At 32.2% G+C, this 21821-nt stretch overlaps 2 protein-coding genes across 2 annotated transcripts in view; one reads left to right on the forward strand and one right to left on the reverse strand.

Moving 5' to 3' along the window:
• Positions 1 to 21821, reverse strand: part of LOC114332941 (rabankyrin-5) — a 241665-nt gene that overhangs the window by 190524 nt on the left and 29320 nt on the right. The window lies entirely within an intron of this gene.
• Positions 3162 to 21821, forward strand: part of LOC114332942 (uncharacterized) — a 33476-nt gene continuing 14816 nt past the window's right edge. Inside the window, exon 1 of the mRNA XM_028282744.2 lies at positions 3162 to 3716. Coding sequence (XP_028138545.1) covers positions 3650 to 3716 — 67 coding nt within the window. The 5' untranslated portion in view covers positions 3162 to 3649. The remainder of the gene's footprint in view (positions 3717 to 21821) is intronic.

The following is a 21821-nucleotide window of genomic DNA, read 5'->3' on the forward strand; positions in this document are numbered from 1 at the left end:
TTCCGATGTCATATTCGTCGTTAGCGAACCCAAAAACCCCCGAGTAATTTTATTTTTGACTAATTTTTTAATAAATTTTTTGCCGAAAACTCCACAAGAGAGCTAAACAGTAGGTACCCTGCCACTGCCTAGAGTCACTGCCGGCCTCTCTGTACCGTTCCATTATTCGTGAGACCGATGTATGGTGTACAAAACCGTTTCCCTAAACGTCTGTAACACCAACCTTCTTCGTGTAAAACCGTTATTTGAGCACACTCTTCATTAGTCAAATTTCTCGATTCTCGTTGCATTTTGATTAAAACAATAGCAACACTTTAGCAAGAAACAGCAATCGTTTATACAGGGTGTTTCATTTGGAAACGGAAATACTTTAATGGTGCATAGAGGTCACCGAGCCGGTTCTAGATATAGTACATTTTTTGCCCTACCGACTTTTATAACCGAGTTACAGGGTGTTTTATCCATTTTGCCCATTTCTTTCCTAAGCCATAACTTTAGAACCACGCTGTATATTTTTTTGATATTTGGTACACATATGTCCCATTCAAAACCCAAACGACCGACATACTAACCATAAGAAAAATCCTGGTCCGGATTAACAAAAACTTATAAAGTAATTGTGACCTTAAAACAACACCATGTATATTGAAATTTTGAAAATCTGTTTGCATATTTGAAAAGAGCACAAAAAAGTAGGTTTAATGGTTCGCTTCAATTTTTCGGCCAGACAATTTTATGACTTTAATTTTGAAATTATACTGAATTTTTTAAGAACTTTGACATTAAAAAGCAGATATTATTAACTTTTAGTTATAAATTATTAAAGTTAATGAATAACTTATTTACCATATTGGAACGACCGAATTACTAATGACAAGAAAAATCCAGGTCCGGATTAAGAAAAAAATACAAAGTAATTGTGATCTTGAACCAACACCCTTTATATTGAAATTTTAAAAATTTGTCTGCGCATTTTAAAAGAGCATGAAAAACTGTGATTAAAGGCTTATTTTAATTATTTCGCCGTTGATTTAATTACATCAATTTTGAAATTATATTGAAATTTTAAAGAACTCTCGAGATTAAAAACCAGGTATTGTTAACTTTTAATAATAATTTAATGTTAATGAATCAATACTTATTTTAATAGTTATTTATGATATAAGTGTTAAAAGTACACGTTTAAGGCACGCATGTGAAAGTTTGCAGAATGAGCGATAGCGAGTTCTGCAATTCACATGAGTGCCTTAAAAATGTACTTTTTAACACGCATATCATACAATATTTTTTCTACAAACGTAATTACAGGACAATATCTACAAAAACTTTTACTTGGACTTGACTGACATTCCATTTTATATTTTTTTGACATTACATCAAAATTGCCTATAAGGTCAATACGAACTGTAGTGCCTTAAAAATTTTAAAGCACTAGTGCCTTAAAGTATCATTTTAACGCTCGTATGGAGTGCTAAAAATTACATTTTTAACACGGTTGTAGAAAAAAATACTTAATACTTATTTACTACGCTGGCTTCATAGATTCTGTGGATTTGTAGCTATATGCACATATTAAAAATTAGAATTGCGAGAATTGGGATATTTTAATGATTTAGTAAAGAATTAAAAAACTGCTATATCTAATAAAACAAAAATTCGTTACAATTCAACAATTTAACATAAATTAAAATATTTGAACTATAACAGTTGCTCAAAATGTCCGCCATTTTGTTCGAAGCATTTCCTTGCTCGTTTTAAAATATTTCGAATCGATTTTCTAAGTACATTGGGATTATTCTTCATTTTTCTGGTAGCTTCGTGTGACCTTGACAGAATTGATCAATATGATTTCAAAATTGCCGTAATTAAATTATCTTCGCAAAAATTTGACATGCACCTTTTAACGCAGTTTTTTATGCTCTTCTAAAATACACAAACAAATTTTCAAAATTTCAATATACAGGATGTTGTTTCAGGGTCACAATTACTTTATATTTTTTCTTAATCCGGACCTGGATTTTTCTTGTCATTATTAATTGGGTGGTTTCAATGTGGTAAATAGGTATTGATTATTTTTAAAATTAGTATTTATTTATTAACTTTAATAATTTATAACTAAAAGTTAATAATATCTGCTTTTTAATGTCGAAGTTCTTAAAAAATTTAATATAATTTCAAAATGAAAGTCATAAAATTGTCTGGCCGAAAAATTGAAGCGAACCATTAAACTTACTTTTTTGTGCTCTTTTCAAATATGCAAACAGATTTTCAAAATTTCAATATACAGGGTGTTGTTTTAAGGTCACAATTACTTTATATAATTTTTTGTTAATCCGGACCTTGATTTTTCTTATGGTTAGTATGTCGGTGGTTTGGGTTTTGAATGAGACATATGTGTACCAAATATCAAAAAAATATACAGGGTTGTTCTAAAGTTATGGCTTAGGAAAGAAATGGGCAAAATCGATAAAACACCCTTAACTCGGTTATAAAAGTCGGTAGGGCAAAAAATGTACTATATCTAGAACCGGCTCGGGGACCTCTATTCACCATTAAAGTATTTCCGTTTCCCAATGAAACACCCTGTATAACGACTTAAAAATGACACTAACCTCTTAACGACAAAAAAAATTACAGCACGTTTGTCTTGTGTTCCTTAAGCGAGCTCTACACTCTCGCGAAGTTCCTCGACGAAGTACTAGGAAAAGTTGTCCGAAGTGCATCGCTACACACTCGTTCAACTTCGAGGAACACATTCGCGCGGACAGAAACTAACTTCGAGTCCTTTGACTCGGTCGCAAAAACAGACAGAATACTGGAAGTAGCCGAGGCGAAGCGAAGTCGCATGAAGAACCTCTCTACACTCTCGTACTCGCTGAATTTCGATCAATTTCGCGAGTAGTGTAGCGGGCGCTTTAGAAAACTGTTGAAATAAAAAACAATACAAGTAATCTGATAAAAACATTAAATACATGGTACATTCGATACAATATTGAATACAATTAAATTTAAAACACCAGTGAATCGTTTTTTTTTTGTTTTTGTAGATGGTGCGTTAATTTCTTGGAGCAGTGTATTTTATTTCAATAAGAGTTAAATTTTCTCGCTATCCCTCCCACCGACGTTAATAACTTATAAAACTAAGTAAAACGAGGACAAAAAGTAAGACAACCAAGTTCATAAAATAACGTAATCGAAAATTTCATTTCTTGCCTTGACTGGCCTACGAAAGCATCTCGACATTGCAATCGAGTTGGCCATGGAAACCGACGCGACGGTGGCAGAAATTTTATTATACATATTCTAAGCCGTCGCGATTTTTAACGTCGCTCAGTTGATAGTTTGCCTTTGTGGTGCATGCATTAATAACAATAAAACTCGCTTGCGAACCAAGTTAATACATTACATCCTCTTTTTTTTGTTGGAAAAGTACGAAGCTTTAAATGGATAAATATTGATGTTTTTCGGTCGATCGAAAAAGTGTTTAGTGCAAATTGAAGGCTAGAACGAAATGTGAGAAAATAAATAAAACACCAGTTTGTTTTTGTTAGGAGATTAGTAATTTAAAAATGGTGCAAATTTAGAATCGCTTTAAATTTTCAATTCAAAAATTTAGTTTACTGCTATATCTATATGGTAGCAGTAGAAGATGACGACCAACGGATATAATGTGATAAATTTTACAATAATTGCTGTATGCGTCATTGGTATTACAAGTAAGCATAAAATAATTGATTCTACAATACAGAAAACTACACTAAATTTCCAATCAAGATGCAGTAGAAATAAACAAACCAAGACACGTTAAATGTTACTAGGCGCAAAGTTTATACATTGTAAGTAATGATTCGGGAGTGCTCCTGCTCCTAGTAGCATTTAATGTGTCTTGGTTTGTTTATTTCTACTGCATCTTGATTGTAAATTTAGTATACTTGGTAAATAATACACAAAAAATATATAAAATTAAAGTACGTCTTATTCTTTATTTTTTTAAACTACCTATGTAATTTGTTTTGTCTTTCAAAGTACTAAATTTTTCATTTAACATCTGAATAGTATGCAATATCATTGTGACGATTATATGAGTCTAAAGATGTACACTGGGTGACCATCTCCCCAGAAAAATCCATTTATAGATCCTTTCCTGAAGTTTTTATCTATTCCTTCTCTTCAGTCTTTTCTGACCATCTGATCATGATGAGTTCTGATGATAACTAGATCTAAGAGAAAAACTTAAAAGTTTCAGAGCAAACATAATTAATAAAACATTGTTCTAAACATTCTTACATACACATAGCTTCAAAAGTTACGCAAAATGTCTGAAGTTTGAGACAACCTATAGCTATAGGTAGGAGGAAAAGGTACAAAGATGGGTATTTATACATCGAAATTATGTTGTAGTCTCATATTTTGTGAACATTTTATTTCTAATTTCTCTGATATCTTTGAAAACAAAGAAAATATACGGTTTTACTCTTTAAAATGTGTTTTAATTGAAGCAATACTAAACAACAGTTAACAAAATTTGAAAAACAGAAAGCAACATAACGTAAACTAATAACTAATCTCGAGCGTTGTAATAACAGCTTCACATCACCTAGGCATGCTGGATATTAACCCGGCACCTGCCACGTGGGGTGCTACCAGCACCCCATAACATATTTTTATCAAATATTTGGTATTTCAAGTTTGGTAACCGAGCTGTGCGTCATAGTAGCTTTCTATAATATTATATAGCATAGATGTGTTAATGTTTGAAGTGGTTATTTAGTGTCATTCTGAACTTTTAGCTCTAAAGTCGAATTGGGGTGTCATCATCTGGCACTACGGTTTTAAATTTTTAAACACTGGTTTTAAATTTTTTTTTGTATTTCTGATAAACAGGTCAAATTTACATTTTTATTGAAATAACTGATTTAAATTATTAATATAGACTCTATACTCACTAAATATTATTTTTTTTTAGATATTTTACTTGATTTCATTTATTATGGCTTGGTACTTGCTAATTTGCTTATAACACCTTTTTCATTTTATTTTTGAAATTTTATAACATATTAGTGGCCAATAAGTTAATAAAACATGTTTTTTTATATTCTTGTGTTACTGAACACATTATTTTGTTTTTTAATCAAGTAGATCACAGACAATTTTTACGGGGTGCTGTGAGCACCCCACGTGGCAGTTGGCGCCTTGCAAAGCCACGTGGCAGGTGCCGGGTTAAGCAGGCTACTTGACTTTGTTCTATGAAGTTTCAGATAAGCAGTAAGCACAGTTTCTATATCTTGCACGGAAACAGGGATCAATAGGAGTCATGTCGACTGTGAGGAGGCCATTTCAATATATGAATATTTAGGTACTTCACTTCAATATGAAGTAACGACGTGCGATACGTGAGCAGGCCATGTCTTATCATACACTAAGATGACATTATTCCCTATATAAAGTGTGTAATGTACCTCTCGTTATTAAAATTTAAAGAGACTCCGCGTAAAGATACCAAATCCGTACTTACTCTCAAGGAAATTCAACCCTAAAACATCGCAGAGCCTCCATTAAACAATCTCGTCTCTCTTATGTTGCGCTGTGCATACCGCTCACCTGTTCGACAAATAACTCTTATAGGTGTCGATCAGAACTGTTTACGTTATGTGCCTTTCTGCTTTTAAAGTTTTGCAACTGTTATTTTTTATTGTTAAATTAGTTTTGTTTCAGTTAGAACACATGTTGAAGAATAAAACCGTCTGCTTCCTTTGTTTCTAAAGATATGAGGGAGGGATATTCAAAAAACAAAATGTTCACAAAACATAAGACTACAATACGATTTCGATATAATATGTATACCCACACTTGTACCTTGTCCTCCCTACAGTGTGTCTTAAACTTAAGAAAACCGTTTCTTTTCTTCCACCCGGTATAAGTTCAAAAATGAAGTTTGCGTTAACCTTTGCCCAACTGTGTAAATACCAAAGAAAAATCTAAAATAATAAGAAAAAATTAACGGAATCCGTTAATCTGTTCACGAACAAATCAATTACGAAAATGAGCAAAATTTTAGGAGATGCATAACTTTTAAAACTACATAATGTGTAGTTTGGTATTAGTTGAATACACAATTCCAAGAGATACCGTAATAGTCACATAATACATCCTTTCTAAATTTAAAATTTATGTTAATCTTTCTTTGCAATTATTTGGAATGAGAATGATTCATACTTTAAAACGAAATGCGATACGTTGAACTGGAACTGGAGGCAACAAATTTATAACATGAATCACAACACATATGATTACGATTAGAAAAAATTCCTCTTGTTTTGTCATAAATGGTTTGATGAAAGGTCAAGACACATTAATATTAAATCTAAAGTAAATCGCTAAAAAAATTGCAAAATTATACGATATATAGAAATAACGATATACATACATTACAGCGTTATTAATAGTCCAGGGTAATAAGGATTTTCTCAGGACACTCAAAGATCCAGGTAGCTGACTACTTTTTTTAGTTATTGTAGACCTATAGGTAGAAAACCTACCTGTTTCCTGCCTAGAGTTCGCGTCCGTTTTTAATTATTAACAATTTATTGCAAAAATCGCGACTTTTTAGATTTTTTGCACCCTATTCAAAAGCTAAACAATTGACATAAAACTGCAAAATTTAATTTTTTAGAAAATTAAAAAACCTTCAAAATACCGATTTTTGAAAGTTAAAAAGATAATTTGTTGCTTCGCAAATTGCAAAATAAATGAAAATCGATATTTGTTAATAACTTTAACTACATTTAACTTAGAATTTTAGGGTTTCACCCAAAGTTGGCTATTTTGGTACTTAACAAACCCTCAAAATTTGAGACCGATCCATTAATTAGTTTAAAAGTTATTCTATTTGTTTATCCCAGAGACATTTATTTTGCAGTGACCTAAGACAGAAAATAATGAACATTGGGCAATTCTGAGTATGCCAAACGAAAGCAGAAGACTGATAGTATCAAAATGTAATAAAAAAAGATAAAAAAATTAATCAATATAATCAAAAATCCTAATGCCAAATTTTTGAAATTTTGTAGTTTATAAACATTTAGAATAACTTGGCAAATATTATCCGTATGAACAATCTTTTTATATATTCGGAAAGCTAGTATTTTAACACGAATTTTCAAATAAAAAAATTTAGCCTGGGTTCATTAGGGACAAAGTTAGCCATTTATTTTTTTTTAATTCACAGCTAATTTGTTTATAATAATTAAGGAATTTCATTGATGCCATTTTAAATAATGGGAGTTGTATTTTTTGTTAAAAAATTTGCATAAACATTGTATCTTCACAGCACCCTCTACGATTTTTCAAAATTGTAGTTCAAACGGTTACTACGGGGAACCTACGAATCCACCGAGTTAAAATACCGAAAAAGCAATTTCAAACTAATACAATTTTCTGTATTTCCGGATCAACTCAATGGATTTTCATCTTTATTTTTTTAATTTGTATGTAATTTCTACGTACATTACAAATATGCAATTTGTTTATAAATTTATCAATTAATAATCAGTATAATTTGTTTAAACTATTCCTGAAAAAATATTTTTTTACAAAAATCTATTTTTTAAATCATAGTATCATTAATGATCATACAAAAAGTTAAAGTTCACTTTATTAAATAAATTATTTTTATTAGATAATTATTTATTGAAGATAATTTATTTATTAAAGTATACCTTAACTTTTTCTATGATTAATAATGATAGTCTGATTAAAAACATGGATTTTTGGGAAAAATTATTTTTTCAAAAACTGTTTAAACAAATTAGATTGTTCATTAATTAATAAATGTCAAATTGCAAATAGACAAATTACATATTTGTAATGTACAGATAAATTACATACAAATTAAAAAAGAAAGATCAAAATATATTCAGTAGATCCCGAGATATAGAAAATTATAGTAGTTTTAAGTTGCCTTTTTTAGTTTTTGAACTCATGCATTTGTCGGCTCCCAGCTCCCCCTTCACTTACCACGACTAGTCACCAACTGAACCACAATTTTAAAAATTCGTGTATAATACCAATTTTTCGAATATGTAAAATGATTTTTTCTACGGACAATATTTTTAAAGTTGTTCTAAATGTTTATAAACTACAAAATTTCAAAAATCTGGCATTTGTATTTTTTAATATATTAGACATTTTTTTATCTTTTTTTAGTACATTTTGATAGTATCACTTTTCTACTTTCATTTGACATACGCAGAATTAGGTCTGGATCCCGCGTATGAAAAAAAATTTGATTAATAGCAAGCTGAAAATTTGTTAATAGCTTAAGGGTGTCTAGTCGGACAAACTTTGATATATGGGAACACTGGAACAAGGGAAGTTTTAATTGTGGAACAGGTTAAAAATTTGGAACGGTCAGACCACGAAAACGGCACATGTATTTTGTCCGACAGAACAGACTTAAACTCTCCGAACAGAGATTAAACTCTCATGCAAAAATCAGACTGCTATTTATCACCAAATGGGCGTTTTAATGAGTGGAACATGTAGAATATGTCAAATGACAGGAATTATGACAGGTGATAAATAGCAGTCCGACTTTTGCATGAGAGTTTAATCTCTGTTCGGAGAGTTTAAGTCTATTCTGTCGGACAAAATAAATGTGCCGTTTTCGTGGTCTGACCGTTCCAAATTTTTAACCTGTTCCATAATTAAAACTGCCCCTGTTCCAGTGTTCCCATATATCAAAGTTTATCCGACTAGACACCCTTAAGCTATTAACAAATTTTCAGCTTGCTATTAATCAACTTTTTTTTCATACGCGGGATCCAGACCTAAATTGCCTTATCTTCATTATTTTCTGTCTTATGTTATTGCAAAATAAATGTCTCTGGAATAAACAAATAGAATTACTTTTAAACTAATTAATGGATCGGTCTTAACTTTTGAGGGTTTGTTAAGTACCCTAATACACAACTTTGGGTGAAACACTAAAGTTCTAAAGTAGCTTTAGTAAAAGTTATTAACAAATAACGATTTTCACTTATTTTGCAGTTTGCGTAGCAACAAATTAACTTTTTAACTTTCAAAAATCGGCATTTTGAAGGTTTTTCAATGTTCTAAAAAATTAAATTTTGTAGTTTTATGTCAACTGTTTAGCTGTTTAATGGGGTGCAAAAAATCGAAAAAATCGCCATTTTTGCACTAAATTGTTAATAATTAAAAACGGACGCGAAGTTTAGGCAGGAAACAGGTAGATTTTCTTCCTATAGGTCTACAATAACTAGAAAAGTAGTCAGCTACCTGGATCTTTGAGTGTCCCGAACATGGTCTATTTCCAGCTTATTACCCTGGACTATAATGTTTATCGAACTGAATTTACTGTCTAGAAGTCGCATTAATTATAGTTGTGATTGGAATGATAAATAAAAAACATTCTCGCTCCAATCACGGGCTATTTCAAAGAATATTTTAATGAAGCGAGGTCGGAATATGCATATTTATTGTATGTGCTATTTGCCGTTTACCACATCCCAATCGCCATTTCTTATTATGGTATATAAGTATCTTCTTCTGTGAGGTCTTTTTTCCATTGCTGTTTCTATTTGCCCATTCCACTATAATCTAGGCCGTCATCTTTTGCTCCTCCTATTTGGTTTCCATTTCCAAGTTCTTAGCGTTATTCGTGTCCCGTTCATTCGTAACATGTGTCCATCCCAGAGTAATTTTTGTTTTTATATTTTGTCACAGTCTCCTTCACATTCATTAGTTCTCTAATTCGTTCATTTCTCACTTTGTCCATTAGTGTTAACCTGCACCTTCTTCTCCAAAAATAATTTCCATTGCATTTATGCTGTTTTCTATTCTTTTATTTGTCACCCATGTCTATAAGCCATACAGTGAGCAGTTTTTCACTATTGCCATAAAGATTTAGTGCTTAGTTTTGTTTGTAATGTCGTGGGTCCATATAATCGAGTATACAGTATACCTAATTGTCGGGTACAACCGAGTATTATTGTATTTCTTTTCTTTATTTTATTCTTTTATATCCGTTTCATCTTATCATCATCATTTGGCTCTACAACTCTATATGAGTCTTGCCGCGTTTACTATTTCCCTCCATTGTTGTCGGTCCTGAGCAGCTATTTCCCATTGTTGTACTCCCATTGTTGTACTCTCATTTTGCGTAGATCACTGGCAACTGCGTCCTTTCATCTCTTTCTTGGGCGACCAACTGACCTTTTACCATCGGGCCTTTCCCAGAATGTGGCGTTCAGAAGTCTTTTGTCACTCGATTTTAGCACGTGGCCCACCCATCTTATTCGGTTTGCTTTAATGTAGCGTAAATACTAAGTTTTCATCTCCATATACTGTCTGGAGTTCATCATTGTGTCTTATTCTCCATTCTCCTGTTGTCTCTTCTCTGCAAGGCCCATAGATAGTCCGCAGTATCTTTCTTTCAAGTACCATTAATTTTGTCGTTTCCCGCTGGTTCAGAGTCCATGTCTCGCTTCCATACGTTATTGTCGGACGAATTATTATCTTATATACTTTTATTTTTGCTGGTCTTGAGAGTATTTTTGATTTAAGTACGGTCATTAATGAGTAATATGCCCTGTTTCCTGCAATATTCCTGGCTGCCACGTCCTTTTCATATTTATTTTCAGATGTTATGATCGCTCCCAGGTACTTGAATTCTTTGACGACTTCAAAGTTGTATTCATTAATTGTTACGTTTTGTCTAACCCTTGGTCTTGGGTTCTTCGTAACCACCATGTACTTGGTTTTGTCCTCGTTGACCTTAAGACAACTTCCTTGGCACCGTTCTCGAATAGGGTGAAAACTTCTTTTGCATCTCTGGTGAATTGTGCAATTGTGTCCACGTCATCCGCAAAGGCCAATAGTATTTTTGATCCTTGGGCCAAATCTGGTTTCATCTTATCCTGTATTTGTTAAAGTTGCCCCCAAGTATGTATATTCACTTGTTTGTTTTATAGAGATATTATCTCCAGATGTTCTGCGATATTTCGAATGACCATGTAATTCTTTTTCTAGCTTCTTTATCATATAGACTGTAGACGATGTCGTCTTTGTCTTCTGATAAAATTATTTGATATTGGAAAAAGTATGGATACAGTTGTCGTCAATTTTCTGTCCACATCTGTCCATATTTCTTGTTCCAGTTTCTTAGTGTTTCATCTATATATATTTTAAATAAGGTTGGTGACAGGCAGCATCCATGGGAAATCCTTTATCGATTTTAAACGGATCTGGGTCGTTTTGTCTGACTTTAATTCTACATTCATTGTCTTGAAAACTGATTTGACTGCATTGAGCAACTACATTGAGCAACAGTGGCCTAAGCCCAAAAACTAAGTTTTGAGATAAATGCAATCTTTGCATTTGTATTTCCACTAGAGAAATATATATTTTCATTATTGAAAATATAGAGGGAGATATGGAGGTAGGTTGTGTAGGCCCCTGTTAAGCCTGATATTTAATGTTGCTGCTTTTATTGATATATACTCTAAAAATGCTCAATTTGTGGCTTAGGCCACTGTTGCTCTGAGGGCCTCTTATGTAGGTGTTGCCTACTTCGTGATTTTCGATTGCTTTCCACAGGTTGTTGATTGGGACACTATCATAGGCCTTTCGGAGGTCCACGAAAACAATGTGCTATTCAGCTTTGAATGTCTGCTATTGTTTTTTCTATGAGATGTTTAAAAAAATATGTTATCAGTGCATGAGCGTCCCGGGACTAAAACCACTCAGTAAAATCTGAAGTTAGCAGCTGTTCCTCTGTTCTTTCTTTAATAATTTTCCCATACAACCTACCCACAGGAGGTGTAATGCATATTTCCTTATATTTAATGGGATCTTTTTTGTTTCACTTTTTAAGTATGGAGCTTAAGTAGCTCATTTTCCTAAGCTGAGTATATAGATATCTCTTTTCGTGTGATACTTCTGAGTAATCTTTTAGCCATTCGTCCATTTATATTGGTTCTATTTTTATCCTTTCATGAGTATTTTGTCTGAAGTTCCTCAACGTTTTCCATGCCTCTCTTGCTCTTGACCTTCCCATTAAGCTGTCTAGTATATCTTTACATTTTTTGTCCAAAATTGGTTTTTTCTGCCATTTATTTCTTTTTTTCTTTCATAAGTCTGCCTTCTGCATTCTCTTCTGTCTTATTGATCGCGTGTGGTCGGCCGCTTTTGGTAAGCCTGCTTCTTTTTGTTTATTAGGTTTTCTATCTTTATTGCTAACCAATATGGCTATTTGTTCTTATCATTTATATGGCCAGTTTTCCTTCCAATGGCTTCTTCTGCTGCTGTAGGTGTATTTGGGTTTTCATATCGTTCTTCATTTTTTTATTCTTCATTATCGTTCTTTATTTATTATAATTTAGTTTACAAATCTCATATTTATATTAGATTTTTAAACACTTTTTAAATTTCTATGTATGTACTTTTTGCGTACATTAAAAATATGCAATGTGTTAATAATATTATTAATAAATAAACAATGAACTTTGTGTAAACAATTTATTGTAAGCATACAAATTATTTATTTTATAGATGTTGCAAATGAAGGCACGAAGTTTTATTTCTATTTTAATTAAACATGTAAATAACGATATTCAAATTTAAAACAAGTAAATTAAAAATTAGTAGTACTTTGTTAGTTTGAAATTAAAATTATTCTTATCTCTTTTTTGTAAGGTACATAATTTCTATACGTCAAAATGCATGTCTAAGGTAAAGCTTTCAATATTTTTATTTATATCTTTCGAAGTACCTTTTGAATTAGTGTCTTTCAATTTTTCAATTTCTTCTAACAATTCTCACAACTTTCTTCTGTACATTCTGTACATAAATTCGAACAATTCACCCTAGTTTTTTACGTTTACCTGTTAACCTCAAACATAAAGTTTTGCACAAACATGATTTTTTTAACAACAAATCATAGATTTGTTACAAGACTTACAAGAGTAATAATATCACATTCCCAGCTAACCATACTTTCATATATTATGTGCCTCAACGGGCCACCATATAAGTTGTTCTTTGTATGTAGAAACTTGCCACTTGGTTGTTTCGTCAAAATTAATGTATATTTAAGAAACTATTCTTCATATTATATATCTTCTAGACCACTTTGTTCTCTTAGTGTGCATTTAAAAGTGCCGTTAATAAATATATAAATAAAAAAGTGTTGGTCCCATGGAACCAACGTGTCCCGTTATACTAGTGTTGATCACAGATCCCATGGAACCAACGTGACAGGGAACGTGATACATAATGTAATAATCTTAAAAAATTGAATTCTTTGGGAAATTTTTAAATTGTTTAAACAAATTACATTGTTTATTTATTAATAATAGATACTATTAACACATTGCATATTTGTAAGGTACGCAAAAAGTATATACAAATTAAAAAAATATGCAAGGTGTCCAAAAACTCTACCGACAAACGAAGACAGAAAATTCTTCAGATAATTTTAAGACACTTTAGCTCAATTCGCCTAGCCCGAAAATGCTTTCTAAGGGAGCTAGAGCTCTTTGAAGATGGCGTCTTGTAATTAGTTTTTCTTAAATACCTCCAGAAGGCTTCAATTTAGAAAAACGAAAATCGGTACGTATATTTGGATTTTCAGAGATAAATCGATTCCATCCATTGCCAATTTCTAGTACCGGAGTTCGTTTTGGGTAGGGCAACGGTTATTTTATCACACAACTTTTTTGTCTTTAACTTTTAAGCATTTTTGACATTGGATTATTAAATTGTGAGGTATTTTAGTACTCTAGTACTCAAAAGGTACTCTTGGTTTAAGTCGGTGGAACACACGGTTTTCTAGAAAAATCGAATTGAAAATTTTTCTTTTTTTGAATTTGAATAAAAATTGAAAATTTTTTTCAAAAAAAAGCATTATCTTAATATTTCCCTTCTTAGCCATCACTGTCATTTTCTTTAATTTACTGTCTTGCAGGGCATGCAAATTAGCCGAATCCTTCCCTGAGTGTCAAGTGGTCATTCTCTTGCATATCCAGCTAGCCATTCAATTTACATATATCTATTCATAATTTTATTATCAGTTCATCTCACTATCTTTATCAATTCTATTCTATTAATCTTTACATCTTCCTCTACTAATAATACTGCAAAACAGTATTTTTATTACTTCGGCTTCTCAACGTGGAAGCCCCCCTTAATTTTTGTCATTTTTGTTCCATTAGCTTACACTAAGCTCTTTTCTCTTTTCTACTTCTGTTGGACTATATCATTCTCTTTACTTTCACTTCAACATAAGTTCTTCTGTTTTTGTTACAATAGGCGTCCGTTTTGGTTAGGGCAACGGTTATTTTATCACATAACTTTTTTATCTTTAAATTTTAAGCATTTTTGACTCTGGATTATTAAATTGTGAGGTATTATAGTACTGAAAGCTTTAAGTCGGTAGGACACACCGTTGTCGAGAAAAATCGATTTGAAAATTTTTCGTCTCTTGAATTTGAAAAAAAGTTAAAAAAAAATTAAAAAAACGGTGTATTTTACCAACTTAAAGCAAGAGTAACTTATAGTACTAGAATACCTCATAACTTAATAATCTAGAGTCAAAAATGCTTTAAAATTAAAGAGAAAAATGTTGTGCGGTAAAATAACCGTTGACTTACCCAAAACGCACGCATATGACCCGTATTAGAAATTCGCAATTAATGAAATCGATTCATCTCTGAAATATAACTAAACGTACCAGTTTTCGGATTTCTAAATAGTTTTTTTAAATTATTTTTGGAAATTCTAAAAGAAAAATTTTCAAATCGATTTTTCTAGAAAACGGTGTATCCTATCGACCTAAAACAAGAGTACCTTTCAATTGTAGAATAGCTCATAATTTAATAATCCAGAGTAAAAAATGCTTAAAAATTAAAGATAAAAAAGTTATGCGATAAAATAACTGTTGCCCTACCCAAAACGGACGCATATGACCCGTACTAGAAATTCGCAATGCATGGACTCGATTTATCTCTGAAAGGTAAATATGTGTACCAATTTTCATTTTTCTCAATAGGAGCGTTCTGGAATTATTTAAGAAAAACTAATTACAGGACGCCATCTTCAAAGAGCTCTAGCTCCCTTAGGAAGCATTTTCGGACTAGGTGAATTGGGTTAAAATATCTTAAAAGTATCTGAGGAATCTCCTGTCTTCGTTTGTCGGCAGAGTTTCTGGACACCCTGTATAGCAAAATCCATCAACTAGGACCGGAGCTACAGAGTATTTTGAATTAATTAGTTTCTCCACACGGTCCGACTAATCGTCATTTTAGCCTCATTTTTTCTCACAATCCTTTTTAAAATCTGTACAATGAAACCTTAACCTGTTTCGATAAAATACTTATGCCTGGTTGCACCAACAGATCTTAAGCTCCAGCTTAGCTAAGCTCTACTTATAGATAGGGCCTCCTTGAGTGTCACTTACGTTGCACCATAATTTTAGATTCTTGCCTTATTATCAATTATATCTATTATTATATGATGATATTTTTATTATAATATATTATAATTATATTATATTAATTTTTGTGTTATTCTCGCCTTAGGCTTAAGATCTGTTAGTGCAACCGGGCATTAAGTACTTTTGGATAAAACCGACTGAAAACATGGTTTTCTTGTTGAAAAATGAACATTTTTACTCGCAAATAACTCGAAAAGTATTGACTGAGTGAAAAAACTCTATCGAACAAAAGTTGCTTAGAATTAGTCAGATTATCCATTTCTGGACTTATCTTAAAGTCTTAAACGTATGTTTTATTCACCCCCGAGGGTTGGCTTTCACCCCCCAAGTCCCTCAAGTATTGGACTTGAGCCCAAAGCAACCCTGGGCTTAAGTCCAATAATGAAGTAGAGTAGCGGTTCTCAAACTTTTTGAGTCATGTACCACCTACAGTTATTTTATTATTTTTGGTACCACCTATATTTTGAGATTGTATTATCAAGACTTACTAAAGTGTCGAAGCGAAGATCGGTGGGATATGCGCATTTTATCAATGAAATTCGATATTTTTAAGACATTCCAGAAGCCGCTACAGATAATTAACAACCCATTAATCATTCAGAATTAGTCGACGGATATTAGTACAGTTAAAATAATTAAGACGATAACTGGACGATAATGATTTAATGAGTGAAATTAGTGAAAACCCAATTAAAAATTATTTTGCACATTATATTTGAAACATTATTTGTTTGAAAAATCTCATTTTTGTTGGCAAAACAATATATTAATTTATCTGGACTAAATTACAGTTCTGTTTATCTTAAAAGGGATATGTTACTATCAACATTCACACAGTGTTGCCAAACTGAATTTTGTTATTTTGAGTGTAAATTTTCCCAGCGATCTCCGAGGGTCCAGACTACTATTTCAATTTTTTTGTGTTTTGTGTACCACGGCAAATAATGAAATATTGAGAACCACTGAAGTAGAGGGTAAGAGAAAATTACACGGTATCGCCGTATTTCACTTTCATTTATTGGCCTAAAATATTTTTCATATTATCTCTATCTTTTGCAGTAAAATGTGTGCTCCGTGTTTTACAAACTCTACCGAATTGCCTCCGAATTTGTCTAATTTCTTGTAGGTGTAAAAAAAGTAATACATTACATAACATGTGATCACTGTCAGCCCAACTCTCACAGTACCCGCGTGAAAGAAAAAATAATTTAACTAATAAAGGTTTCTTGACCCGGTCATCATTGGATGAACATCGGTCTCGTCGTTAGCACACTGCTTTATATCAAAGAAATAGTTCATTATTACATCTTCCGTTCTAGAATACTTCGTTATATTAATAATGTATTGTCTAGCACGGATACGACATGTGTAGTGTTTTATTATGTTTATTGTAAATCTCATGGGAGAGACCCACGTCTTTCCGTAACTACCGTGATTAGCATTTCCTCTTTGCTTTTATACAATCCGCTCGCTTAGCGGCTCTCGTTTGTCCCTAATTAGAATAAATTAATATGTGTTTTGTTGGAACTGCATACGCAAGGTTTTGGTTGATGCGGGCATAGGCGCAAATCTCGGCTCAAATGTTTTTCAAATGCATTCATTCTTTTCGAATCCTGAGAGAACTAATAAATATTTCTAAAAAATTTAAACGCAAGATGAAATATTACATTATTACCGAGGGCTGAAAGTCCATTAGGATAAACAAAATGTTTTTTTAATGAAACATTTAAAATTAAAAATTACACTAAATTTTCTCTTTTTTATTCACCCCTGTAACATTAAAACAAAAATTATAGAATTTTGCAGGCTTTCGGCCCTCGGTAATAACGCAATCTTTCATTCTGCGTTAATTTTTTTTTAATATTTATTACCTAGTTTTCTCAGGATTCGAAAAAATGAATACATTTGAAAAGCATTGGAGCCGAGATTTTGCGACTATGCCCTTTTAAGGTAGTTATATCAGAGCCAAAAAAATGTTCACATATAGTACGACGGAATTATTATACAATTTAATTCTCTATTCTCTATTCTTTAAATTAAAATTCTCTATTAAAAATACTCAAGGTATTCGAATATTTGATATACACACGGTGATGCATTGTCCAATATCGGAGTTGTAGATTCTAGATTTCAAATTAAGATTTAACCCTAATCACTTAAATAAAATGTGACTCCTTACCGAGTTACAGGGTGTTGTATTTAAAAATTTAAAAACCATTTATACTATTTAAAACTATTTGACATATCCTTGTCATACTTGGCAGAAAATGTAGGTACTGTAACCGTGGGCACAACCGTGTGTACTGTATATCCTATTAAATTATAATACAGGAACGTTTCTGGCTACCACCAGAGGCGTACGACGACGACAGGGGGTAGTGAATAGTTGACCCTTCCTAAATTCTACGTCACTCGCGGAATTGCTATTTTAGTATAATTTTTAGATTCTTAAATACATTCTATGTAAATAATATACTATTCATTCGTAACGATAAAATAATTAGTTTTCTTAAATAAATAATTAGTTTAATATTTAAATAAAATAAATTAAAGTATTTTATTTCGTTGAAATCATATATTAGAAATATAACTTCTTACGTGCGTACAAAGTACACATACATTCTTTTTTTTATTCATTCGCTTATAATGGAAAATAAAAAAGTTAGGTACTTTAACAACTAGCCATGTTTTTCGTCAATAAATCCTTATTTTCTGCTTATTTTAATAAACAAGCTTAAAGTAGGCTATGACAAATTATCAATTTGATAAATGTAAAATTGTTAACAGTTAAAAATTGTCTGGTTTGTCGTGAAAGTTAGTAGATTTATTATTAAGTCCGTATTTTTTTTGTTGTTTCGTGGAAATGGAACGCGCTACAAGGAATTTGACCTGCGATGAGTGTGTACAAACAGTGACCTTACATAGCGAAGGACGTAACTACCATGGTATCGGCTCCTTATAGTACCTAACAATTTTTTGCTAATACACGATAGTTCAAGACCTCACATTGCACGAACTGTAACCGAAAATGTACAAAAGGTAATTCTTCTGACTTTTGAATTGGCCACCGCACAGTCCAGATCTTAACCCAATTGAACATTTATGGGACATAATTGTCAGAAGACTACGACAGCGTTTGTCACCTCATAGAACCTTACAAGAGGTAGAAACAGTAGCTCTAGAGATTTGGAATGATATTGTTCAAGATCAAATAGCGAACCTTATTTGAAATATAAAAGGATATATCTCTTTTATTATAGAACATAAGCGAATGAATCAAAAAACAAAATGTTAAGAGGCTTAACTTAGCTGTAGCTAAGGCTACAATTGAGTCATAATTTCAACATTTTATAAATGTTAGAATATTCCACAGATTGTTCCGAACTTTTAGAAAAAAAACACAGTATGATTGGTACACCCGGCATACAATGACAACTTACCTGTCTAGCAACAATATTATTACAGGGATATTGCTAAAGAATAAAGCTATAACTTGAGAATAAGAATAAGCTAAGGACATGTCAAATAGTTTTAAAGTACTGGGTACCCGTGGCGGATCCAGGGAGGAGAGATGGGGGCGACCGGTTCCCTCTCTCAAATTAAGTAATTTAATTTTTTTTAATTATATATTTTATAAATATTATAAAAACATTCATTTATTTCTCTAGAAATTTAGCCAATCTCCCCCCTCCCCTCTTAACGATGCTGGATCCGCCATTGCTGGGTGGAAATGGTTTTTAAATTTTTAAATAAAATACCTTGTAAGTAGCCATATTTTATTTAAGTGATTAAAGTCGATATTTCAACTCTTCGTGTAACTTTGCGTCGAGGCGTCGATTGATATATGATTTCACTAATTTTTGCCAAACTTCCGGTCATAGCTTTTTAACCAGAAGTGACTTCAAAAGCGGAACTAAATATTCGAGCTCGACTTTTCAATGCGCGATGATTGATATACCACATGTACTATTTCTGCTTATGACTACAATGTGGCACTTCCGATCACACCTTTTTAAGCGGAAGTGATATAAAAACCGGAAGTATATATTTATTCTCGTCTTGCTAAGGCGCGTCGAGTAATATATCACTTGTACTATTTACGCGACTTTAAAACAGTAGGTACTTCCAGTTGCAACTCTGGAACCCGAAGTCCAAGGTTAAATTTCTCACCTTCAATACAATTCTTGGATTATAAGCTTTCATGCGATACCTCATTTGTCATTCTATCTGGTCTAATGACGGAGTAGTTATGTTTAAAAACTCTCAGGGACAGACAGGCATGAATAATTCAAGGTTTTCACATTTTTTTTTCAAAATAGGTGAAAACAAAGTTCACTTTGGTGTGAAACAAAAGTAACAGGTTTTATCGCTTCTTTTTCGTGTATTATTTGTACTCTAGAGCCAGAATACGAATAGACGTGAATATACCGTGAGCACTAGCAGATTTGAAATAATTACGACCGCTAAGTTGCCAATGTCGATAGTTTCATTGTAGAAGCGATTCGCGACGTTGACAAGTTTTGTGAAAAATCTCAATTTTTAATAATAGTGATTTTGAATCTTGTAATTTTTCATTTAATCTAAAAATGGATCAATGATATAGAGTGAAGCGAACAATGTTTAATGCTCAAGCACGTGAAATAATACACTCGGTATTAAAATTCGCTTAACGAAGCCCCGGCTGGTAAACTGGTTTTGGTATTATATCTAACTACTACTATTTAACTATCACTATTATAACATGGATGGCCAAAAAATTAACTTCTGTGTAAAAATATCAAATTTTATTTGTATTTTTTAGTGGTTTACTTTTTATTCTTAGATTATGTCATCGTTAAATATGACTAAAAATATAAAACATTCTCTAAAGTGGGGGCGGCACATTAGGTCTTTGCACGCGAACGGCAGAATGCCTAGGATCGTCCTAATTTCAATGGCACACCTTTTCTGTCTAATATATAATGAATGAACGAAAGAAGTGAAAAAAGTGTATTAAAGTGTGTAAATATATTTAATTTCCTTAACTAAGCGCTTTCCACATATGTGTCATCATCAGAGCTAATGCTACAATAAAAAGTTAAACTAATGAGTAAAAAGATGTCTAAATACAAAGTTTTTTAACTTACGTCAAAGTATATAAAAAAAGTACCGACTACTTCGGGTTGTAAGTGTTTGCATATTAAGAACATTGGTCTGCTGTGCAACTCCGGATAATGAAAGATTACTTTTCTTGGATTACTGGATTTTAATTAAAAATAATAAAACAGTAAGAACAACCACTTAGACGTTACTGGCTGTTCTTACTTCGTAAGTGGTTGTTCTTACTGTTTTATTATTTTTAATTAAAACCCAGTAATCCAAGAAAAGTAATCTTCCATCATCCGGAGTTGCACAGCAGACCATTTGTCACCCTCAGAAATGATCTATTAAGTTTCACTAAAAAGTGTGAGTGATGTGAAGAAATTCTTCCAGCCAAAAAACAAATAATTTTAACTTTCAAAATTCGCCGAACTCCTTTGATGTTTTCGCTTCCGAGCGGGACTCCATAAAGCTCGCTACATACTACGCACGATTCGCGATTCGTGATACGCGATGCGTGATTCGTCGTAGTTCGTAGTAATTAGAAAGTGAAACGTACGCCGATGTGTGTAGTATATAGTATACAGTATACAAAATGTATATATGTTACAGTTCAAGTTGATTCTCAGTTAGAGTTGACTTTTCCTAGTTCGAGTCAACTCAAACTAAAACGATCAGTAAAAGTTGATTTGAAAAATTCAAATTCAAAAATTCAAATTGAAAAATTCAAATCAACTTTTACTAGTTGAAGTTGGCTCTTCCTAACTTTTGTTAGTAAAAGAAGATTATACAATTTATACGAGTATAATCTCACGTGTGTTTTTGATGAGTGTGCGTCTCTTTGTTTTGACCGTTTCAACTACCTATTAGTCCCGGCTATAACGTCGCCCCCGTTAGGTAAATTATTCTGATTCGATTTTTTTGCATCAACTTACTCAAACAAATACATCCTTATAACAAATACACAGTGTCAGGCGGTACCGCGGTCTAAAAATTGTTTAACCAATTTTTGTTAACCAAATTCACAAAAATAATTCTTATCTACTCTACCTCATATTATGTATCAGTTTTTATTGTGTGAAAATTGTAAATATAGATAGCAGTACGTGAAGGGTTTAAAGTGTGCCTGAAGTAATAATGTATTTTAAATGGGATTTACTTTTTCGCACTGTTTTTAGCACACTCTCATATATAATCAAATATCCTTAACTTTCGCCTTGTCATGGTGATG

The sequence above is a fragment of the Diabrotica virgifera genome, chromosome 4 (genome assembly GCF_917563875.1).
Source record: "Diabrotica virgifera virgifera chromosome 4, PGI_DIABVI_V3a".
Taxonomy (NCBI): domain Eukaryota; kingdom Metazoa; phylum Arthropoda; class Insecta; order Coleoptera; family Chrysomelidae; genus Diabrotica; species Diabrotica virgifera.